The sequence below is a fragment of the Anabrus simplex genome, chromosome 1, assembly GCF_040414725.1.
Source record: "Anabrus simplex isolate iqAnaSimp1 chromosome 1, ASM4041472v1, whole genome shotgun sequence".
In the NCBI taxonomy this organism is placed as follows: domain Eukaryota; kingdom Metazoa; phylum Arthropoda; class Insecta; order Orthoptera; family Tettigoniidae; genus Anabrus; species Anabrus simplex.
Window position 1 is genome coordinate 955,782,538 of NC_090265.1, and position 26,100 is coordinate 955,808,637.

At 42.2% G+C, this 26,100-nt stretch overlaps 1 protein-coding gene across 1 annotated transcript in view; it reads right to left on the reverse strand.

Annotated features, from left to right (window-relative positions):
- The window catches only part of beta-Man (beta-mannosidase), a 101,616-nt gene extending 75,791 nt beyond the window's left edge, over positions 1–25,825 (reverse strand). The window contains exons 1-2 of the mRNA XM_068228033.1: positions 25,651–25,825; positions 11,908–12,057 (exon numbers count right to left, since the gene is read on the reverse strand). Of these exons, the coding sequence (XP_068084134.1) occupies positions 11,908–12,057; positions 25,651–25,774 (274 nt within the window). The 5' untranslated portion in view covers positions 25,775–25,825. The remainder of the gene's footprint in view (positions 1–11,907; positions 12,058–25,650) is intronic.
- Between the last annotated feature and the right edge of the window lie 275 nt (positions 25,826–26,100).

Here is a 26,100-nt window from a genome sequence, read left to right on the forward strand (position 1 = left end):
CTTTTCTTAATAAAATCATCCACTATCACTTTTGTTTCCTGCCGAGTTTGTCAGTGTTAACCTGTGCTGTGAAGAATTTCATCTCCTGGAGTTCCGTAGCAAGCTCAGCATTCTTCCTCTTTTCATTCTTGAATTTATCACTCAAAATGTTGACTTTTCTTTTTAGAAATATTTCCTTGTCAAAAATACAACTGTGTAATTTTTACTGATTTCAGCTGATTTATCGCGCGAGTCCTGTAGTGATGAATGGCAAACACATGGAAAGGGAAGTGTAGCACTTGAAATATCTTTCTGGAATACCCTATCACATGAAAACCTTTTCATTGGAATGTTCCATGATATATACTTTGGAAGATAGGGTAATATGTGTGGCACTGCTGAGAAGTCCCTTTTCCATCGCTGTCTTGGCACTTCTACAACCTCAACGCTAACAGTGAAGTAGTTATATTTCTGAAAAAGTTAATTTGCAAAATATCGGCCACAAATAAAACTTTTGCTGCTTAAAGGAAAATCTTGGCGTGGGATAGCTTTCGACCAATTTGCGGATAAAACCTCATCTTCTGGTGGCGAGAAAAAAGTACTTTTTAATTAGAATTGCGGACGTAACCTTACTTGCAACCTGGAACATAGCAATATGAAGGCATTTTTACACGTTTATTTTAACCGCGTATTCCACACCATACGTTTCTATACGGACGGTAGTATACTTAAAAAGAACCCGGATTAAGAAAACATGAAGAAATGTCACGCACGTAATAAAATGAGCAGTAATTACAAGCTGACTGCCGTATTAAGCACCATGAATAACGACCTAGATTAAGAAAACATGGTGAAATGTCACGCACCTAATAAACGGAGCAATAATTACAATCTGACTGCCGTATTAAGTACCATGAAAGACCCGGATTAAGAAAACGTGAAGAAATGTCACGCACGTAATAAACTGAACAGTAATTACAAGCTGACTGCCGTATTAAGCACCATGAATAACGACCTAGATTAAGAAAACTTGATGAAATGTCACGCACCTAATAAACGGAGCAATAATTACAATCTGACTGCCGTATTAAGCACCATGAATAACGACCTAGATGAAGAAAACATGATGAAATGTCACGCACCTAACAAACTGAGCAATAATTACAAGCGGACTGCCGTATTAAGCAGGGGCGGTGTGTGGTATTGTTGCAGGGTTCCGAAACTCCCAATAAATTTACACTTCATTCGTCGTCTTTTCTTCTAATATTTTAACTTAATAAAACTAATAGGTGTTCGAAAACACGTTAAAATCAACTTTCTTCAGTCGTTCCCTGTACTAATGCTTCGTAACGGACCAACAAACGCTGCTGGCTTCGAATCAAACTCAGGGGGTTTGCTTTTCGTACGGCAACTCCCTAGCGGACAGCGCGGCGCAATGTACCTCAGCAGGGACCAGCCGGAGCCTACATAGTATCAGGTAGCATACTCGCCAGTATTGGTCTCAGGGAGTTGCACGAGACTAGCAAGTCCGCTATCGAGAAACAGTTCCAAATGTTCCCGTCAGATTGCGCCACTCTGCGGAGATTACTTCATTCCTACTTTCTCTCCTCTCGCAAAGGTAATTCATTTCCATTTTTAAATTTACAAATTTATTTACGTTGCAATGACGCAGATAGGTCTTACGGTAACGATGGGATAGGAAAGGGCTAGGAGTTGGAATGAAGTGACAGTGGCTTTATTAAGCCACAGCCACAGCATTTGACTGGTGTGGAAATGCGGAGAACCATCTTCAGGGCTTCCGACGGTGGTGTTCGAACCCACTATACCCCGAATGCAAGCTCACAGGTACGCGACCCTCGCCGCACGGCCAACTTGCCGGGTAATATCTTTACCGCGCCATACCAGACCACCTACAATATTGCCAAAATCTTGCTTCAATGAAAAACAGGACGGCAAATTTTCAATTCAAGTGAGGCAAAAGTAACTGTGCCAGGGTGAGTGGCACAGGCGGTTTAGGCGCTAGCCTTCTGACCCCAACGTGGCAGGTTCGATCCTGGCCCAGTCCGGTGGTATTTTAAGGTGCTCAAATACGTCAGCCACGTGTCAGTAGATTTACTGGTATGTAAAAGAACTCCGGAACCTCGGCGTCTCCAAAAACCGTAAAAAGTCGTTAGTGGGACGTAAAGCCAATAACATTATTATTAAGAGTGACTAAAATTGCCAGATATATTACAGTTTTAGTAGGAATGTAGTTCATTACTTAACGATAATAACGGTAATAGAGTTTCTTGTTAAGCTATAAAAATGTGACACTGAAAATGTTGGTGCAACATCCAGCTTCAGATAGCATCAGTCGCCACTTGTATTAAGAACCATGAATAACGACCGGGATGAAGAAAACCTGAAAAAATGCCATGCACGTAACAAACTGAGCAATAATTACAAGCGGACTGCCGTATTAAGTACCATGAATAACGACCCGGATTAAGAAAACCTGAAAAAACGCCAAGCATGTAACAAACTGAGCAATAAGTACTAGCCGACTGCCGTATTAAGTACCATAAATAACACGTCAAGTTTCGACTGGTAGCGACTGCAGCGCCTTGGGCTTTAACATATGATCGAGATGGAATCGTTACACTTTTTATTTTCCTTATAGTACGGCTCTAGATTCTCAGATCACTATTGAAATAACTAAGTGCTTGCTGTTTCTGGATACGTTTTATATCTGTTGCTAGGTTCATGTATTTGCCAGATTTTATTTGGATCTTGGTTTTCATGTTGTGTGAATGATAGGCCTACATGTGATCTTGGGCAGTTTATCTATGACAATGAGGTCCAGTTTCTTAACCGCCAGGGTCATTAAAGGCTAAAGGGGTTTAGACCCACCAGATTGTCGGACATGAGAGTTTGGAAATGTTATATTATTATTTATATTTTAAATAATTTTAATGAGGCCAAATTTATATCAGAGTACCACTCTCTAGAAGTAATTAATGATATGATATTAGAAAAAGAAGGTATGTTTTGTACGTCCATGCTGACACAGGGGCTAATTCGCTGTCAGTCCTCACAGTGAGTATTGGTTTCTGTTTTGAAGGTCAGTGAACCTTTGAGGGAGTGAAAGTTCCAATGCACTTTAAAATATCAAGCTAGGGGCTAGCTTTGACATGCCCGCAATAAAAAAAAAAGGACAATGTAGACGAAGCTGTAGTGGCGGGTGTTATAGCGATGTTATTGCAAACTCACTTTCTTCTGAACTCATGAAACATGTTCTGGTGATCATTCACCGAGTGAAGCTTTCAGCACGTTTCGACTTGTAGTTTACAGTTCGCTTTTAGCAGTTGCGGAGTGGAGAGCATAAGTTCTGAATAGTTTTTGTTCAACAGTGATTAGTACGTAGCGTTTAGAACAGTGAATAGTTTGCACCGCAGAAGAATTGACGAGCGCAGTTCCTTTATAAATGAGGTAGGCCCTCACTTTTAAAGTATTTTATTATTAGCATGCATTTTGTTTAGCTACTTGCTTTACGTCACACCGACACGGAGAGGTCTTATGACGACGATGGGATAGGAAAGGGCTAGGACTAGGAAGGAAGCGGCCGTGGCCTTAATTAAGGTACAGCCCCAGCATTTGCCTGGTGTGAATATGGGAAACCACGGAAAACAATCTTCAGGGCCGCCGACAGTGGGGTTCGAACCCACTATCTCCCGAATGCAAACTCATAGCTGCACGCCCCTAACCGCACGGCCAACTCGCCCGGTGCATTAGAATCAAGCATGCTTAACTGTACTGATACAGACAATAAAAATGTAATAACAAGGTTTAATATGGGTGTATATACAACAGTAGAAGAAACAAAAACTACATTAATAATAATAGTAACATAATTATAACAATGTAATAATAATAATAATAATAATAATAATTGAGCCACGAGCTGCTACTGTTAACAGCTATTAACGTATTAGTGATGACAGAGGAGTAAGTTCTACTATAACCTATAGCTTTGATTTTCAGCTCGCTCTGTGGATCAATGGTAGAGTGTCGGTCTCCGGATCCCAAGATCGCGGATTCAAAGCAAGAGTGACACTCCATGTCATACAACGTCGACATGTAAAGCATCTCTAGTGACACATTTGGTGTTTATCCGATAAAATCAATTAAAACTCAGCCATAGATCGCCTAAGACAGATTCAGTTTCCTCTGCCGTCTGGTAGAATAAAAAGGAACCTCAAAACTGACGCGTAGGCAGCCTAGATAGGGTCAAATGAAGATGCTTATCCACAGTAGCTGAGGCCATTTTATTATTATTACTATTATTATTATTATTATTATTATTATTATTATTATTATTATTATTATTAATCCACCCATAGGACTACAAATATCATACGAAAAGACCAAGTACTTCGCGAGTAAGCCCGGGAAAGCCCCTTTGACGACAATTTATGGAAGGATTGGAAAAGTTAATCGATCCCGGTATCTCGGCAAATGGGTCGACCCTAATGGTACAGACCAAACCTCCATCTTAGATAGATGTGGCAAACTCAACGCAGCATACCAACTGTCGCAAAATCGTTACAACAAAAAGTGCATTTCGAAGAACGCCAAAGTATGACATTACAAAACTGTTGTCAGACCACAGTTCTCATATGCTGCGGAGACCTTGCTGATGAATAGGAAAGGCACCATGGACGACCTGGACGACAACTGAAAACGGCTAACACTAGCAAGCGACGTAGGCGGCTGAAGTTTTACCGGCACTTACTGAGATTGGACAACGGCAGTCTTTTTTTTTGCTAAGGGCTTTACGTCGCGCCGACACAGATAGGTCTTATGGCGACGATGGGATAGGAAAGGCCTAGGAGTTGGAAGGAAGCGGCCGTGGCCTTAATTAAGGTACAGCCCCAGCATTTGCCTGGTGTGAAAACGGGAAACCACGGAAAACCATTTTCAGGGCTGCCGATAGTGGGATTCGAACCTACTATCTCCCGGATGCAAGCTCACAGCCGCGCGCCTCTACGCGCACGGCCAACTCGCCCGGTCAACGGCAGTCTTACGAAGAGGATCTTCTCACTCATCAAAAGCTACAAGACAAGAAGCAAGTGGCTAAATGAAGTAAAAGGAGACTTAGCTTCCGCTGGGATTCCTGATACTGATGTCTCAGACCGCCCTAAATTTTGTAAATTGGTAAATTCGTCGTCTCCTCTACCAAAGGTTGTTAAACCACGCAAACCTCTTTCACAGGGAAGAAAGGAAAAACTAACAGCAGGGCTTAAGATGTATTGGGAACGAAAGCGAACATCCACAAATAACTAGTCATAAACTGTCTCTAGTGGGCTTAAATCATTTATTATTGATGATGATGATGATGATGATGATGATGATGATGATTGTTGTTAAAAGGGCCTACCATCGAAGGTCATCGCCCCCACTCATTTATTATTATTATTATTATTATTATTATTATTATTATTATTATTATTATTATTATTATTATTATTATTATTATTATTATTATTATTTCCTTGATTTTCAGCTTTAATTTGCAATGTGGCTGTGCATTTCTGAAGCTAGTTCACATTGTTTATACAGTTATCGGCGGATTATTTTAGTTATGTTGTTGTAGGGTCCACTAACATTGACGACCACAAAAGTGGTATTCGAGATGTACTGTATATACAGTACTGTACCTTGTAAAAATCAGTGTTATTCTCGCAGTTAATAAGGCCAGGGAAATGAAGACGTTGTTGTAAGAAGCATGTCACATGTGTATGGTTACAGCAAAGAATAAGTGTGGTCTGAAAGTTGTTTTCTTAAAAGTAAGTATATAAAATATAGGCCTTATGGTTTTATTCCTCTGATACAACATAACTTACGTATTGGTGACCGTCGAGGTGATCTTCAAGAATTTAGGCATGTTTCCGGACACACAACACAAGAACAATGAAAAGGCCAAACAGTCAGTCGAAAAGGTGAGAGTGAAACTGCCTCCATTCTGTGTGGAGAAATCCGAAATGTAGTTTTACCAAGTCGAAGCGCAATTTAACCTGGCAGAAACCACTAATGAGACTACAAAATTTAACTATCTCACGGCTCAACTTGACCTTAAATAGTCGAAAACATCTGGAACTTTATGACATTAAGTGCGCCTAATAATTACGGTATTGCGAAAAGACGACTTTTTTTTTTGCTAGGGGCTTTACGTCGCACCGACACAGATAGGTCTTATGGCGACGATGGGATAGGAAAGGCCTAGGAGTTGGAAGGAAGCGGCCGTGGCCTTAATTAAGGTACAGCCCCAGCATTTGCCTGGTGTGAAAATGGGAAACCACGGAAAACCATTTTCAGGGCTGCCGATAGTGGGATTCGAACCTACTATCTCCCGGATGCAAGCTCACAGCCGCGCGCCTCTACGCGCACGGCCAACTCGCCCGGTAAGACGACTTTTAACAATTTACAAAGAGAGTGAAGAGTGGTTAGTGAGATCGAACTGGGTGACTTAAAACCAACGCAGTTAGTGCGTAAAATTAAAGGTCTTGATGGCGCGGAAAATTCGAACAAAATTCTAAAATATTGTGGCTTTATAAACTACAGCAAGAAATCCGTAGCATCTAAGAAACCGGTATCATAGATGGGTGACATTGATAAACTTGCAGATATCGACGACAGAGTTTGAGAAATTAAGTCTAACAACAGTTTTTATGAGGTTAGGTCAGCTGTTTCGAACACCACTCCAGTCCTTTCATTACATGAAGTTATGGATATGATCTGCTAGTTAGAGGCGCTAGTAAAGTATCGTAATAATTATCGCACAAGATCGCAAAGTAGTAGTAGTCGCAATAGATAAGGATACAAGCCTGATAGAAAATTACAATACTTCCATTTCAGGTTTGGTTCAAAATGTACACCCGAAAAATGTGTAGCGGCTGCGTATGGTGACAGCGATTCTTCTCAAGGTCGCTGTAACTATCGTTTATTCGTTAAGGATCATTATTCAGGGCAAAGGTTTCTGGTTGATAGTGAAGCAGATGTTTCCGACATGCAGCAATAAAAGAATAAGGGAAATAACCATCGGACTTCAAACATTTTACAGCCAACGGATCCCAGATACCAGCATATCCCCAACCGGCCTGAAGGGCATAGCCGGTCTATCCCTGTACTGTTCTAGTCGTCAGGTTCCCCCGTACTTTTTCTGGAACGGGAAACGAGAAACGTTCCTCTCTAGCCACATCGCGAGTATACCCGTACTCGTTACCCGAGCTATGAAAAGGGGGCTAACCGCGAATAATCAGTCAGTGTTTGAGTTCGGCCGTCGGGCTGGGGCTGGCTGTCACCAGTGTCCCACCGGAGTGTGAATGAGGAGTTGTTCTGTCAGTATCGAGCGTCATGTTGGAGTATTGACTGGAGTACTGTATGTGTGCCGACGTGGAGTGAATGACTGGAGCTTGACGGCAGTAGTGTTGTTTGTCGTCTGTATCGCACGGGAGTCCGGGTATCGTTATGTTGAAGCACGGAGTACTATGTGTGTACTGCCTTGGAGTACCGTGTACCGACGTGGAGTGAGTAACTGGAACTTATCGGTAGTAACGCTGATCTGTGCCCCACCATCCCACCATAGTCAGAGAAACATCGCGTACGGAGCGGAATACTGCTTTGGAGTACTGGGAGTATGATTACCGTGGACTTAAGGCCATCGTGGAGGCAGTGTGTAGAACAACTGTTGTGAGTAGAATTAGATCAGTGTTAACTGTCGTGTTGTGAGGAATACCGAGGTGCCAGTTAGCACCGTTGAGTTGTTGCTGTTGTGGGACCGCTGTTTTTTAATTGACTGTGTGGGTGGCGGAATTCTTCTGGAGTCGAACAAATGAACAGCCATCGTGTTTTGCTGGGGTTATCTGCCCTGTGTTCAAAACTTCTGCGTGCAGCTGAATGAGGCAAAGGAGCGCAGCGTGCGAGCGAAAGTTAAAGGTAGCCTGTCAGCAAGGATTATCGCCCGTCCCGGTAGACCACCTTACTAACTTTTAATAAAGAAAAATTATTTCCAGTACAGTACTTCCAAACGGTGCATACAGGTTTACTTGGTGGGGCAACTCTCTGTTATATGCTTTACCTTCTATGTAGGTATTTTACTCTCGTTAATGTTCTCCTAGTATGCAACTTATCTATCCCAAAATTTGTTATTAGTCACTATATGCAACATATTTTGCACTAGTTTTAGAGATACAGAAATACAGATACCTTAGAAATTTAGCTTGAACGTTTTCTGTATCTTTTATAAGTTTTACATGATGGATTCCAGACTATAGATGCATATTCTATTACTGTTCTAACTAGTGAATTGTATACCTGTATAATGGCTTTGATATTTTTGAATTTGTTTATATTTGTCATTAGAAATCCTAGGTTCCTGTAAGCCCTATTTACGGCGTTATTGAAGTGTATATTGAACTGAAGTTTGCTTATAAATATTACTCCTACATCCTTCTTTTCTTCAACTCGTTTTATGAATGGATTTTTGGTTGTCATTTTCTAGTAAAGGTCATTGATTCACATTTCTTAACATTGAATTGAAAGGAATTGTGTTTAATTGCCAGAACCTCCAAAGGCTAGGAGCATATTTTATTCACCAATTCGGTCTGCTGATTGATTTCAAGAACCTAATGCTTATAGATAGTAACACATAAAACTAACCGTTTGTGCCAGTCTAGTCACTCTATGAGAGGCTCATTCGGTTGGCATGTTTAAGGCCACACGACAGTTTACTTCTTCGGCGATGCATAACTACCACCATAAGGTATGCAATTCTATCAGGAGCCTGATCGCAGGTCTTTGTGGATTGTGTGGACTGCATTATGACCGTTATCATGTCCTGGAATGCACAAAACGAGCAAGATCTACAATTGACTATTGTACAACCTAAGTGATCCTCTCATTCTATGCACAATTTGTACGCTTTATTGTTTCAATTTTTAATGATGTACTTTCTGAAATATCAGGTTTCTATGACATTATCCTGAACTGCCACCATAAATCCTTCTGTTTAGGGGTACCTTTAGTTCAGCAGGCACATTTTTAGTTTCTTTGTTTCGGGAAAATTGAGTTCGTAATAATGTTTCTCATTGGGCTACTTTCTCTGCCACTGCCCCGGGTATTATCATCTGCTTCTTTTATTTCATTTTTCGGCAATTCAGTTACACCCTGTTGACTTAAGTACGGTATGCGGCAAAATGAACGGCTCAAATTATTGCTCAACCCTAGCAACAAAGTTTGTTTATTTATTGTATACTAGCAAAACCCGATAGACGTTGTCTTGCCTGTGTACATTTATTTACCTCAACATATACGACATTAATATCGGTCGTTTTCGATTAATTTTACATTTCATCCTCTCCACTTGGGCTGGGAGGGGTGCCCTGCCCCCATACTATTTGATAAAAGCAGAAATGAGTTTTAAGGAACACATTATAATCTTCACATACTGTTGGGTAGGCAAACCGCTGATCGGACTTGACTTGCGGTTTGCTTATCTTCCCCTATTTCATTTTTCTCCCCTTAGTGCCGAACTACCCATCAGATTTCGTTCAAACCCCTTCCTAATCCCTCTCAGATGTAATAAGAACCAACTGTGAAAATTTCAGCGAAATCGGTCCAGTAGTTTTTGAGTCTATTAGCTTCAAACATAGCAACATCCAATTTTTTATATATAGATAATACTGTAGTCGGACATATTGTGAATTCAGTGTGAGGTTGATTTCTCCAAGTATGGTTCTCACAGCAGAGGAGGTGTTTGTCGTGGAACATTATTTCCGGTCATACGGAGTAGAGCGTCAAAATGGGCCGAGCTTGCTTCACGTTAACAAACAGTACGAGGAGCGATTTACTTAGAGGCACCAAATCACACAACAATGTTAGTTGTCGTTGAAAAGTTTCTTCATACGAGATTAGTGTCGTGTCAACGAAAGGGAACAAGAGGGCGCCCAAGAACCGAAACGAAAATGTTGCAAAGTTTAGGTTGGGAAGACATGGGAGAAAGAAGACGAGCTACTTGACTAAGTGGTACGTTCCAAGCTGTCAGTGGAGAGATGGCGTGTAATGTCATTACTAGTTATTTTAAAAGTAGGAAAGATCACAATATGAAGATAAAGTTGGAATTCAAGTGAAAAAACTGGGGCAAATATTCGCTTATAGGAAGGAGAGTTAGGGATTAGAATAATTTACCAAGAGAGATGTTCAACAAATTTCCAAATTATTTGCAATTATATAAGAAAAGACTAGGCAAAAAGCAGATAGGGAATCTGTCACCCGGGCGACTGCCCTAAATGCATATTAGTGGTGACTGATTGAAGGAGTCTTTGATTTTCACGCCCTTCGCCGCCCTTGCTCCTCCTTGACCTCTTTTACGATTTCCCTCTGATTAGTGTTAACATAGGACACTGCCCAATTGTACTTTACCTTAAAACAATAATCACCACTACCACCACTCTTGTGTGAAAAGTATACGTTAAGTTGAGGTAGAAATTTCAAATTTGAAATGTGATTTGTTGGTAGTATATATGCAACCCTGTTGATCAGCTAAGAGAAAAAAGGATATTTGATACTACGCATCTATTATGCCCTAATTGATATTTAAACGTGAGCGAAGTTTGGTGGCCTTGGAACAAACAGTTTCTTAGATATGAACCTACAAATTGAGCTTTTAAACTTGCAGGTTATACGTCAAGGTGTCGTTTATTGCAAGTTTGTCTTAACGCTGTCTAGCACTCATACAACAATCAATCAATCACTACTGATCTGCATTTAGGGCAGTCGCCCAGGTGGCAGATTCCCTATCTGTTTTTTCCTAGCCTTTTCTTAAATGATTGCAAAGAAATTGGAAATTTATTGAGCATCTCCCTTGGTGAGTTATTCCAACCCCTCACTCCCATTCCTATAAACGAATATTTGCCCCAATTTGTCCTCTTTAATTCCAAATTTATCTTCATATTGTGATCTTTCCTACTTTTAAAGACACCATCCAAACTTATTCGTCTACTGATGTCCTCCCACGCCATCTCTCCACTGACAGCTTGGAACATATCACTTAGTCGAGCAGCTCGTCTCCTTTCTACCAAGTCTTCCCAGCCCAAACTTTGCAACATTTTTGTAACGGTACTCTTTTGTCGGAAATCGCTCAGAACAAACCGAGCTGCTTTTCTTTGGATTTTTTCCAGTTCCTGAATCAAGTAATCCTGGTAAGGGTCCCATACACTGGAACCATACTCAAGTTGAGGTCTAATTGTAATTGTAAGGTAAAATCAAATATTTAACATTTGAATTATCTGAAAATATGGCTTCCTGAACAATGCACAATAGGATTAACTGTGAGAAACAAGATAAAATTTGGAAATTATAATTAAGACGACGATGATGATGATGATGGTGATGATGATGATGATGATGCGCAGTTACCTCATTAACACTATAATCTCTCCAAATTCTGCTGATCAGTTCCAGTAGTCGCGTTCTTTACATTGTAACAATAATAATAATATCCGTTAACATCACTATAACTCGCCTATCTTTAATGTTTCCATTGACGTTCTTCGTTCTACGCTTTAATATCTGTTATCTCAAGCGAACTACCTCGAAGAATGGGGTCATCGGCTGAAGGAATGAAAGGGAGATCCATAATAGGTACGGAAACTAAAAATTATAATACAGTCGTAATCAAAATAGTACAAGATATAGCCAAGAGACGGCAGACAGGAAGAGTGCCTGAGTGGAATCTAAGGAATCTAGCTCGAGCAAGTGGAAGCAATGTAAGATTCCACCGCAACTACATGTTGACCACTCACATCCAACAAGCTGTGCACATCTGAGTTGTAAGAGTGATTCAAAGCTTTTAATATGCCATAAAGAAAGTAATTAAAAACAATTGCTTACCATCGAACGAACGAGTGTAAGTCCAATTGTCCAGACTGACCCATCGATATTCCTTGTCGTTATAACGGTAAAAGAGGTCCTGGTTAAGAACGTTGGCCGTACGCAGGTCCGTGTAAATTCCTCCAGGGACACGGGCAGCTGCCTTCACACCTGAAACAAACAACACAATATACAATCAAGAGTTACCTCTAGCCATTTCAGGAGATTCTAATACTTTAAGCTGAATTCTACAGCCGAATAGAGGACCACATTATAAAACAATTGCTGTGGAAATCTGTTAAGGCCACCTATTTTAATAGTGTCCGGCTCCATGGCTAAATGGTTAGCGTGCTGGCCTTTGGTCACAGGGATCCCGGGATCGATTCCCCGCAGAGTCGGGAATTTTAACCAACATTGGTTAATTTCGCTGGCACTGGGGCTGGGTGTATGTGTCGTCTTCATCATCATTTCATCCTCATCACGAGGCGCAGGTCGCCTGCGGAAGTCAAATCAAAAGACCTGCACCTGGCGAGCCGAACATTTCCTCGGACACTCCCGGCACTAAGGTGGTGAGTGGTGGTGATTATTGTTTCAAGAGGAAGTACAAGTAGGCAACCATCCTCTAGATAACACTAATCAGAGAGAAAAATGGAAGGGGTCCGGTACTTCGAAAAATTAAGCTATCGGCCAAAGGAAGACAAGGGCCACGAAGGGCGTAAAATGAAAGACTCCCTAGCCCTCGCAAGCGTCGGGGTCGGAAAAGAACAAGAGTTGACCAAGAGAGGTCGGATAGAATAGGTAAAAGTGAGAAGCCTGGCACAAGTAAGTGGAAGCAATGCCAGGACTCAGCTAAGGGCCCCGTGGTTGCCAACCCACGCTCCAAAGTTCAGAGCCCCTGGGGCTCCCGGCGCTAAAAGCCATTTCATTTTATTTTAATAGTAACTGTACTGTAGAAATGTCTAAATACGACAAAACTCTTCAAGACGTTTTTTTAAGGAACCAGGCAAAATGTACGACGTAAACAGGAAAACGATTTAGGGGAATTGATTCCCAAACATTGCGCCACTGTAGTAACTTCGTTCTGTCTTACATTTTAGCATCTGATCACTCACATGAAAGTTCAGTGCTGCTGCATTCACTACTGACTGTCAGGCAATACAAGATATTGGGAATGGAGCATTGGATTGTGAATTAGCTACATACTTTTTGTTTCGGTGCTCTATAGCTCAAACTATTGACGACAATGTTACTGTGGATAGAAAGGCTATATTACAATCAACGGTTCAGGAAGTCAACCAACTTACCGGAACTTAGACCCCACTCAGAAAAAAGACAAATAAAAATATAGAACTTCTTACGTGGAACGTTAATCCGATGTAATTTATCCGCAAAAGTGCATTTACCAAGAAAATTTAAACAAGAACTGTTTGGGAAAGAGGTTCAAAGGATTGGAAAAGAAGTATTGAGCGGACTGGGGTTTTTTCTTTTTTTTTCTTTTTTCGATTTGTTGTACGTCGCACCGACACAGATAGGTCTTATGGCGACCATGGGGTAGGAAAGGCCTAGAAGTGGGAAGGAAGCGTCCTTGGCCTTAATTAAGGTACAGCCCAAGCATGCATCTGGTGTGGAAATGGGTAACCACGGAAAACCATCTTCAGGGCTGCCGACAGTGGGGTTCGAAACCACTATCTCCCGGATGCAAGCTCACAGCTGCGTGCTCCTAACCGCACGCCCAACTCGCCCGATTAAGCGGAATAGTGCATAAAGGGTCTTAGCGAAATTGTTATTGATTTTAGTTTTTTTGCTATTTTGCTTTACGTCGCACCGACACAGATAGGTCTTACGGCGACGATGGGACGGGAAAGGCCTAGGAATGGGAAGGAAGCGGCCGTGGACTTAATTAAGGTACAGTCCCAGCATTTGCCTGGTGTGAAAATGGGAAACCACGGAAAACCATCTTCAGGACTGCCGACAGTGGGATCCGAACCCACTATCTCCCGGATGCGAGCTCACAGCTGCGCACTCCTAACCGCACGGCCAACTCGCCCGGTGATCTTTAATATACAGGGCCAGTCCATAAGAATGCCCGCCTCAAATATATCCAGACCCGTTAAAGATATCGCCATTCTGCTTTCATATTCTTTTTTTTTTTTTTTTTTTTTTTTGCTATGGGCTTTACGTCGCACCGACACAGATAGGTCTTATGGCGACGATGGGATAGGAAAGGCCTAGGAGTTGGAAGGAAGCGGCCGTGGCCTTAATCTAGGTACAGCCCCAGCATTTGCCTGGTGTGAAAATGGGAAACCACGGAAAACCATTTTCAGGGCTGCCGATAGTGGGATTCGAACCTACTATCTCCCGGATGCAAGCTCACAGCCGCGCGCCTCTACACGCACGGCCAACTCGCCCGGTCTTTCATATTCTTAACACCGAGCTCGATAGCTGCAGTCGCTTAAGTGCAGCCAGTATCCAGTATTCGGGAGATAGTAGGTTCGAACCCCACTGTCGGCAGCCCTGAAAATGGTTTTACGTGGTTTCCCATTTTCACACCAGGCAAATGCTGGGGCTGTACCTTAATTAAGGCCACGGCCGCTTCCTTCCCACTCCTAGCCCTATCCTGTCCCCTCGTCGCCATAAGACCTATCAGTGTCGGTGCGACGTAAAGCAACTAGCAAACAAAAACATATTCTTAAATGATATTCTGTGGAGATTTTAATAACAGAGATAGTGATTCCAACTTCGTTTTCTAATGGAACTATAGGCCTACATATTTAGTAGGTACACCAACACGGCAGTGTTAAGTTGGGCAAATTTAGGGATACACATATTTCAAAATAAAATGATTACTTCGGGAGCAAATAAGTATTCCAAACTATACTCTTCTAAATGCGACACGCATGATGGATATTATTTAGCAACAGGAAGTTGTGTTGTGTCACAACGTATTGATAGTCTCACCGTTATACTGTACTTAAATAGAGTGCGATCCATTACATGATTAGGACACAGTCATTGTAACGGTAGCTGACTGAAAACAGGAGAGGGGTAATTTGTTCTCTTCTGCAGTTATGACAGTATGTATGTTTAGTCCTCAGCCCAAAGGCTGGTTGGATCCTCAACAGCTCCGCCATCAGCTGTCATAGATGGCCTAGGCATCACTGAAGAGGTGTACCAGGGAAATGAGGAGTGATGTAGTTTCCCGTTGCTTTCCTCGCCGAGCCAGAAGTTGCTATTACATATCCGTCTGCCAAGTCCACTGAAATGCATGCACCAACTGACCCTATTAGCAACATTTTCACATCATTCATAGCAGGGACTGGATGCATAAGGAATGGCATTACTAGCATCACTCATACCTCGTCCACTTTCATATTGTCAAAGCCAAGGATAAAGCTGAGACAGATCAGTGAAAGGAACAGTACGGAAACATTTTAAAGTTTTTGACATGAGAAGTCCTGTTGTTGTTGTTGTTGGTTCATTTTGTTTTTACTTTACTTTATTATCATACTGCTGTAAGTGATCGTTGCCACCGAGATATTTCCCAATTGCGAGTATTTACCGAACGAGTTAGCCGTGCGGTTAGGGTCGCGTAGCTGTGAGCTTGCATCCGGGAGAAGGTGGGTTCGAATCCTACCGTCGGCAACGCTGGAGTAGCTCGGACGGTAGAGTGCTGGCCTTCTGGGCCCAACTTGGCAGGTTCGATCCTGGCTCTGTCCGGTAGTATTTGAAGGTGCTCAAATACGTCAACCTCGTGTCGGTAGATTTACTGGCACGTAAAAGAACTCCGGTTGGTACTTCAGCGTCTCCGAAAACTGTAAGAGTAGTTAGCGGGACGACAAATCAAAAACGTTACTATTCAGTAGCCCTGAAGACGATTTTTCGTGGCTTCCCATTTTCACACAAGGACTGTACCTTGAGTAGGACCGCGGCTACTTCCTTCCCAATCCCATCCCTTCCCCGTCCTTGTTTGGCCGAAAACATTCAATGTCTTAGTGCGATGTTAAACCACTAGCAAAAAAAGAAAAGAGAAGGAAAGAAACAGTGAATGCGTAGCGAGGTAGCATTTTTCTACAGTTGTCCCCAATACACGACATCTTATAAGTAGGTTGTGTGATTTGTACCAATTCACCACAACCTCCTGCTGCTGAGTAACATCCAACATGCGTGCCACTTTTGGAACAGTATTTGCTGCCGAAGGAGTGATAGTGCGTTGAAAATCGCTACATCGCTGAATTTGTTTCATTTTACCCTGCAGTGCTGGCGAATGAAACCTGTATAGATCCATTTAAATAAACAAGATGGTATCGATATTTCCTTTGTTAAATACCATGTACTGTTTACTGTTTTTATAAAGAAGAGGGAAGAAGGAAGTCAGCTCCCGGACAAAACTATCTTTACATCGGTCTGTTTTCATACCAACCTTGTTTTACGGGAGCGAAGGCTGGGTGGACTCAGGATATCTTATTCATAAGTTAGAAGTAACAGACATGAAAGTAGCGAGAACTATTGCTGGTACAAACCGGTGGGAACAATGGCAGGAGGATACCCGGAATGAGGAGATAAAGGCTAAGTTAGGAATGAACTCGATGGATGAAGCTGTACGCATAAACCGGCTTCGGTGGTGGGGTCATGTGAGGTGAATGGAGGAGGATAGGTTACCTAGGAGAATAATGGACTCTGTTATGGAGGGTAAGAAAAGTGGAAGGAGACCAAGACGACGATGGTTAGACTCGGTTTCTAACGATTTTAAGATAATAGGTATAGAACTAAATGAGGCCACAGCACTAGTTGCAAATGGGATTGTGGCGATGTTTAGTAAATTCACAGAGGCTTGCAGACTGAACGCTAAAAGGTATAGCGGTCTATAATGATGTATGTATGTATGTATGTATGTATGTATGTATGTATGTATGTATGTATGTATGTATGTATGTATGTATGTATGTATGTATGTATGTTTTAATCAAAACAAAACGCTAATACCTGAGACGATAAATGCATAAATAGTAAGATCGTCACATAGAAAATGAAGATTCACGCCTCAATAATTTGAGTTTCACGTAAAATTACAGTTCCCGTGGCAATGATTGATATCGACAGTCACATAAATCTGTAAGTTGCTTAATGTCTTAATAATAATAATAATAATAATAATAATAATAATAATAATAATAATAATAATTTCTCACTAACTATCTTTCCTGGTTTGGAGACGCCGAAGTACCAGAATTTTGTCCCACAGGAGTTCTTCGGCATGCCAATAAATGTACCGACACGAGACTGAGGTACTCGAGCACCTTCAACCACCATCAGGCTGAGTCGGAATCGAACCCGCCAAGTTGGATTCAGGTGGCCAGCACTCTACCATCTGAACTACTCAGCGCAGCTTGCTTTTCCTTCTCACGTTATAGGAAATACAATATAAGCTATCGCTCAGTATATCGAACTATTCTTAGCACAGCTATTAGTATATTAGGTTCATGTGAAATAACTGCATTTTATTTATTTATTTATTTATTTATTTATTTATTTATTTATTTATTTATTTATTTATTTATTTATTTAGCGTATGATGCATCAGATATTTATACAAATATACACATGCCACATACACAGAGTGACTCAGAACGCTTAATATGTTATGCGGAAAGACAAACGTTGGACGTAAAGTTTGATAACGCTTTGGATACGGCGATTGGTGTGCGTCCCACATTCTGTCACGAGACCTCCACCAGTTTAACAAGAGCATCAAGTCGTGCATTACATTACAAAAGGGATTCGAACTATGGACCTCCAACTTGATTACAGAGCCTACATCGGCGGTGCAAAGACTGGTTCACATGTTCAAAAACGAGTGGCTGTGAGCTCCGTATCTCAGTCGCTGCGATCAGGTCCTTCTTTGATGATACAGGAGTTTCGTAGACCACTCTTGATAGCAAATAACAGACCCCTCGCGCTACCGGTCCCGAGAGGAATTTGGCCTACCAAGCGACCGCGCTCAGCCCCAAGGCCTGGAGATTATGAGGTGACGCGTGGTCAGAGTAACGGATCCTCTCGCCCTTTATTTTGTCTTTTAAATACAGAGCCGCAATCATACCATCACATAGCTCTTCAATTGCAATCATTAGTACGAGTGGACCAGATGAAGGTAAAAATTCGAGAATCGAGCCCGGGGCCAAAAGGAAAGAGACAGGTACGCTTCCCCTACACCACGGGACTAGGCACCTCAAACAATGTCTTTGACCATGTGCACCAATCTCTGGGCCGAAGATGTAAACTCCGTAATCAAGTTGGTCAACAATTCGAACTTCTTAATTTACTGCTCTGGTTGGGTTCGTGGATGTTTCTTCACAAAATGTCACCATGTCCAAAGCGATGCCCCACAGCATTCGTTCTGAGCCACGCTGAATAACTTATACCAAGAGAACAAAGTTGGTTGCCTTGGGAGTGGAAAGAGCTGAATGATTTCGAATTATTAGGGGTTTTTTTTTTTTAATTTGCTTTATGTCGCACCGTCACAGATAGGTCATATGCCGACGATGGGATAGGGAATGTCTAGGAGTGGGAAGGAAGTGGCCGGGACCTTCATTAAGGTACAGCCACAGCATTTGTCTGGTGTGAAAATAGGAAACCACGGAAAACCATCTTCAGGGCTGCCGACAGTGGGGTTCGAACCCACTATCTCCCGGATGCAAGCTCACAGCTGCGTGTCCCTAACCGCACGGCCAACTCGCCCGGTGAATTATTAGATACTGCTTTTGTTCAGTAATTTAATGTCTCACAAAGTCAGATAGGTTTTCAGCGACGTTGGGATAGGAAAGATCTTGGAGTAGGCTTTAACTGAGGTACAGCTCCAGCATTTGCCTCCAGCCCGAAAACCGGTTTTATACGGAACAGCTGTCATAGATAGATTCGACGTCACTCGTGAGGCGTACAAGGGAAATGAAGAATGAGATAATATCCCGTTGCTTTCCATACTGTAGCCAGACAGCACTGTTACATAGCAGTCTGCCAAGCTAACTGAAATGCATATACCAATCGACCTTATTAGCGACATTTTCACACCATTCATAACAGGAACTGGCTGCATAAAGAACGGCATTGCTAGCATTGCTCATATCATACTGTCAAAGCCAAGGTTGAGACAGGTCCATGAAAGTAACAAATTTTTTCGGTCCATGCCAAAAGACATAACGCACTGCAAACACTATGTCTCGTCAGCAAAGGCAGTGAAAATTAGGAAACCACGGAAAACTATCTTCAGGGCAACCGATGGTGGCGTTCAAGCCCATCTTCCGAAAGTAAACTTACAGCTGCACGGCACGTACCACGTAGCAAATTATCTCCGTCATTTAAAGTTTCAGGTGGTACGTTGAGTACTCACCCCAAGGCTGGTTCGTTCCTTAACAGTTCCACCATCTGCTGCCATAGATGACCTAGGCGTTAATCTTCTTCTACCGCTTTTCCTACACCAATGGAGTCGCGGGTGCGAACCTTGTCGCACATGTGGATTTGTCTCTGTTTTACGGGCGGATGCCCTCCGGCCGCCAATATTCAGGGACAAGAAATATTTCAGTACATGAATTTGGCAGGTGGTGACAACCCCAAACACTGTTGCCAGCTCAGCGGATTTTCCGCTAAATTTGGCGGAATTTTAAATGGAACATCGGATAAAATTTCCTTTTAGTGGACAGTGGAATTTTTGACGGATTTTCAAACTTCTGTTAACGGTTTTCAGCGGTAATATTTCATATTTTATCGTAAGGAGAAACAATAATATACTGTAGAACTTACTATAAATATGCTATACTTGCTGAATAGAACTTACCATCATCCTTTGCTGCTGCAATCGTCACTGAAATCATGGTGAAGTGGGTGTGTTGTGTTTGATACCGTGTTTCTATGCCGAAAGGAAAGGTACAGCAAAATAAGATGGCTGTCTATTCAAGTCGCAAGAAATCGTGTCCTTTCCAAATGACTTGAGTTAATGACCCATTTTAAAGTAACAAAGTCAAATGAAAAGTGATTCACTGCCAAACAGTGATATCTTTAATAAACTTTATGTTGTTTTCCTGAAACCCTCTTTGTCAAAACGTTGGAAAATCAATAAATCATTCCAGTCGAACTCTGCAGACCATATCGCCAGAAGAATTGTTCCGGGATACTACGGTGGTATTTTGACAGCAGATATTAGTAAATATATCTTGGTTATGAAAACAATGAAATCTGTGATGAAAGTGAAAAACCTTTCGAAATAGATCTGAAAATGTAAAAGTGTCTTGCTGGTGAGCTGCAAAGTCGACGGAAAATTTCTTTGGCTTCTCTGAAAGAGTGCTAAAGAGTTAGGATATTGGTCTAATGCTGTTTTTAAAAGAGCTCTCAGCCAATTACATTAGGTAAAAAATTCTTGTCTATCGCTATGGTTTACCATTCGAGCATGATTGAAACGAGTGAACAAGTGTTGCAGTGATCATGATTAGCATCAGATATTTCGAAAAGGAATGGTATCGTATCAAGGTTTCTTATGAAACCACAGGAGAGGAGATGATGAAACCCTGTTCTAAAACTGGCGAATGTCGAGTTAATTCTTTATACAAAATGTTGGTATATGCTATTTTGATTTAATTCAAAATTTAGAGGAATTTAGCGGGTTTTAAACTAAAATTTAGCGGATAAAATATTTTTCGGTTGGCAACACTGACCCCGAAACCACCTCAGTATAGCCCATGAAGGCCCTTGAGGAGTGGAAGGTAAAAGCTTCCAGTATCCGTAACCTCTCCACTTGGTGTGGTAGAGTGATTAGCTCTTCGTCCTCAGGAATTAACCTATTACTCATGTTGGGCGTAGGCTGGGTGAACCTCACTGCCATATGCATCTCGTTTCAAAACATTTCAACTTCCTGACCGAGAATCGAAACTAGTCCTTCCGGATGAACCGAGTTTACCTTCAGCACTTCGACTAAGTAGTCCTCGGTAGGTGGTGACAGACATACACTTATCCCTCAATGACAAACTTCAATAATCGCTTATTTACGTTTAGTGCCCGATAAGAACGTTACGCTATCTCTTTAAATAAATATGTCAGGAATGTCGAGTCATCTTCATGTCTTATAGGCTAATTAGTGATATTGTGATTTACCGTTGTAGGTTACGGTACACATAATTCATTACATATTGTAATTCAATTGTATGGTCTCAGGTACCACGTGCTGGCGTTTTGACATGATGCCATTTAGGTTAACAGCGTGTCAATATGAACGCTCTGTTTTACTCCACCACAGAGGTCGGCTAACATTCCTTATAAAGGACCAAACATTACACTCTGCGGGCCAAGAGGAAAACTCGAGGATCTTTTAGGTAGGTCTATCTAAAATAACAACAAAAACAAGTGTTCGCAAATTTAGTGATAAAGGTGTACCATAATACAAAGTAGACTACACCGTACGAGTTCGCCGTGTGGTTAGGGGCGCACAGCTGTGAGCTTGCATCCGGGAGATAGTGGGTTCCAAACCCTCCGTCGACAGCCCTGAGGATGGTTTTCCGTGGTTTCCCATTTTCACACCAGGCAAATGCTGGGGCTTTACCTTAATTGAGGCCACGGCCACTTCCTTCCAACTCCTAGGCCTTTCCTATCCCATCGTCGCCATAAGATCTGTCTGTGTCGGTGCGAGGTAGAACAAATTGTAAAGTAGACTACAACTATTGTTTGAAACAGCTTTACTAATGAGATGGATGAAATTGCTTCTTCTTTTTTTAGGTAACATTTCACCAAATTCGGAGTCAAAGTTAGTACTCCCAATCATCAAAATTGATTGCTAATGCCCATCTGTTAATGCTGTCCTGTACTTATGTTTTACATATTGTCCAGCTCCATGGCAAAATGGTTAGTGTGCTGGCCTTTGGTCATAGAGGTCCCGGGTTCGATTCCCGACAGCGTAAGGAATTTTAATCATAATTGGTTAATTCCCCTGGCACGGGGGACTGGGTGTATGTGCCGTCTTCATCATCATGTCATCCTCATCACGACACGCAGATCGCCTACGGCCGTCAAATGAAAAGACCTGCACCAGGCCTCACCGAAGGCCACACGGCATTTCATTGCAATTCATTTTTGCATACTTCATCTTTGAATATGTCTTTTCACCCAAGTGGCTACTACCAAATACATAGATAAACCCCCGAGCAAATGATCTTAGTTCACCATATTCATCACTTACTGTAGAAGACGCTTATAGAATTCTGTCAGTTTCTTCGCTTGGAAAAACGTAGGAAGTTTTGAATACAGCTCCATAGACATTGAAATAGTAATTTCATACCATTTTCGCTCTTCGTGATATCATGAAATATTACCCCACTTTTAAATTTTTAAGTATTTGGAAATAGGGAAAGAAGCGACGGGCCCTAGATTGCCGACCCCTGCTCCACCTAATGGCAGAGAAACCGGAATTCTATCGGATGACCTACTGATGAGTTTTAATTAATTTTGCCGGGTAAACACCAAAGCCGGCCTCGCAATCCAGGTGTAGCGTGCCTGCCTCTCTCGCGAAGGCCCCGGGTTCGATTCACAGCCTAGAAAGTACAGCTAGACAGATCAAGTATACCTACTGTGCATCCCATACAGATGGTGTCTAAGCATAGCCACAGACTACTTTATAATGCAGGTGACGGCTCTGTCTTCCAGTTCCTTTCCCAGTTTGTATTTCATCCTCCATGTTACAAACGTCCTCGGAATGGCTTCGCGCCCAGAAAGGTGGTGGTGGCGGTGGTGGTGGTGATTATTGTTTTAAGAGGAAGTACAACTGGGCAACCATCCTCCGCACCCAGAAAGAGACCTGTCCCAATAATCTGCTTGAGATTGTAGGTCTGCAGGAAAAATAAATTCTAGTGTTGAAACCGTCACATACAACCAGTTCTCGAACCAAAGGAATTTAACCAATTAAGTATAAAACCCCCGACCTTGATAGAAAATCGAATCCCGGAACCCCTTGGACCAAAGGCTATCACGCTAACCATGGAGCCGGACACTCCTCTACTGAATCAGCTTTTCCCTATTTGTGCTCTGGTGGACGGTACTTCAACAATGAAGAATAGCCTAATATTTGTGAAAAATGGCCTTTGGTGGATGTTAATAAATCTTTTTTTTTTCTTTACGTCGCACCGACACAGATACGTCTTATGGCGACGATGGGACAGGAAAGGGCTAGGAGTGGGAAGGAAGCGGCCGTGGCCTTAATTAAGGTACAGCCCCAGCATTTTCCTGGTGTGAAAATGAGAAACCACGGAAAACCATTTTCAGGGCTGCCGACAGTGGGGTTCGAATCTACTATCTCCCGAATACTGGATACTGGCCGCACTTAAGCGACTGCAGCTATCGAGCTCGGTTTAATAAATCCTTGCGATTCCTACTTTAAAAGAGGAACTGGCTATAACGAAGATATTTTACCACGAAAATGATTTGCTCTTGTTTCTTTATGAAAATAAGGACAGAAACCCTGCTACTGTACTGAATTTAGTTGAACAAAATAAAAATTGGATATAAAAATGAAACTGATGGGCATTTAAGTCGAAATGTTTGGATCGTCGAAGAGGATACGGACAGTGTCTACGATTAGCAAAATTGTTAATTTTTTTTTTTTTATCAAGTGCTATAGAATTTAAGAGATATATGGCTGAATGATCAGCGTAGTAGCCTTTGTGTTAGTTGACCCTGGTTCGATTCCTGGTCATGCCGGGGAATTTAGCCGCATCGAATCTTGTGACTCGGGGGGGGGGGCTAGTGTTTGTAATTGTCTTAGTATACACCTCTTCATTCACACACAACACATCACATTACTGGTTATGGATACACTCCTGCACAAAGTGTTGGCGTCAGGAAGGACATCCGGCCGTAAAACTAGCCCAAATCTACACACAGATCGCACTGGCAATCCCACCACGGTATGGGAAAGTGGTAGAAGAAGTAATATACAGTATTTTAACACGCCAGAGAGTCGAAATGTTATCCTACAGGAATTCTTTAAATTTTCGGAAGTCAACGGCACGTAAAAGTCGCATATAAATCCCTCAAATGCCACGAACCTCAGGTAGGATCGAACTCGCGATCTTGGGAACTTAAGTAGAACGACCGTTCAAATGCCCCACTGAGGGAGAACAAGATCAGAACAGAATTGCATTCTCGAACTGAGTTTGCTTGGGTTCGAAACCCACTGTCAGCAGCCCTGAAGATGGTTATCCGTAGTTTCCCCATCTTCACACCTGGTAAATGCCGGGCCTTTACCTTAATTAAGGCCACGGACTCTACCTTCCAAGTACTGCCCCTCTCCTTCACCAACACGTCGAAAACCTTAACAAGTTAATGCGACGTTCAAAACCAAAAAAGTGTGCACTTCGTTTTCATTTTCAGTTTAGGTTTTTACAGATGAAGCTGCGTGTTCACATATTCCTTTTGTATGCTCGGATAAAATTATTGAATTACTTTTCTTTTTTATATACTCTATGATACTCTATTTCTGGTGAGATACTGCGTGTGCGCAAATGCACTTTGTCTTCTGGTATGGGCTAGAACAAGTTTGTTGCTTTAAATTGTTTGCTTCAGTCTCATCGTTGGCTTTGCTAATATGGAAGTAACACCATTTCCAATACTGTCAGTCGCTGTTTTGAACGGCGTGACAACGTTGCTCATAATGTAGGTTGGTGTATACATTTCAGTGAGCTCAGCAGACTGATAATGTAAAAGCACATTCTGCCTCGGTGAGGAAAGCACCGGAACCGAGCTGGCTGCGTAGCTGTCAGCTTGCATTTAGCAGAAAGCGGGTTCGAACCCCAATATGGTTTTCCGTAATTTCCTATTTTCAAACTAAACAAAGGCTGAGGGTGAGCCTAAATTGAGGCCACCTCCTCTTTCTTCCTAGTCCTAGCCCTTTCGTATGTCATCATTGCCGAAAATCTATGCGGTCATTTCCCCCGTAGGCTTAAGGTTCTTGAATGAAACCTAAGCTATCTATGGCAGCTGATGGTGGATCTGTTTGAGGATCGAACCAGCCTTAAGGTTTTTTTTGCTTTACGTCGCACCGACACAGATATGTCTTATGGTGACGATGGGATAGGAATTGGAAGGAAGCGGCCGTGGGCTTAATTAAGGTACAGCCCCGGCATTTGCCTGGTGAGAAAATATGAAACCACGGAAAACCATCTTCAGGGCTGCCGACAGTGGGGCTCGAACCCACTATCTCCCGATTACTGGATACTGGCCGCACTTAAGCAACTGCAGCTATCGAGCTCAATGCCTTAAGTTTGAGGACTTAACACACATACATATATACACACACATACATACATACATACATACATACATACATACATACATACATGCTTACTGTACACACGAGTGAATTGGCCGTGTGGTTCGTGTCGCGAAGCCGTAAGTTTGCATTCGGGAGATGGTTGGTTCGATTCAACCTTGGCAGCCCGGAAGATGGTTTTCCGTATTTTGCCATGGCCGCTACGTTTCCCACCCTAGCCCTGGCCCATCCTTGCGTCGGTGGAAACGTTCAACGTTCAACCATCAGCAAAACCTACATACGATTAATTTGTCTTTTAAATGAAAATACGGACTTATGTTGAGTATGAAAGGCGAGGGGATTCCCAGTGACTCATTCCACCAATTCGAGCATTGAATAAGTTCTCCTTACGTATTCTACAGATCTCTTTTACAAGACTTAGAAGCAGAGAGCAGAGTCAGTATACTGTTATATAGTTTACTTACTGTTATTGGTATTACGTACGGTCCACGTGCCGTCCAGAGCGTCGCTGTCCAAGCTGATAGAGATGTGTCCCGCCACCAGACCCACTACTGCTGCCAGCACAACCAGACCGCTCCACTGTCCCATGATTTCTGATGTCAGCTGTGCATCAGCTCTCCACACAGGCGACCTTGAGCCTGCGCGACACTCCAGTGAACTGCCCAATTGTCGTCATATATATATATTAGTTCTCAAGTGCATTATTTAATCTCAAGTGTTTACGTTTGCCTCCTCTATCAACAATTCTAGTGCAAATAATCATCCTCACTGCGTATCGCCTATAATTATCAGCTAACATTGTTTTCATTGTGATTCTTGGTAAGGATAACAGCAGAGTTTGAAGAATGGGAATACGTAAATGTCCCTCTTTCTTATTTTAATCTAAAGGTTTCTCATTTCTGTGATTATTCCCA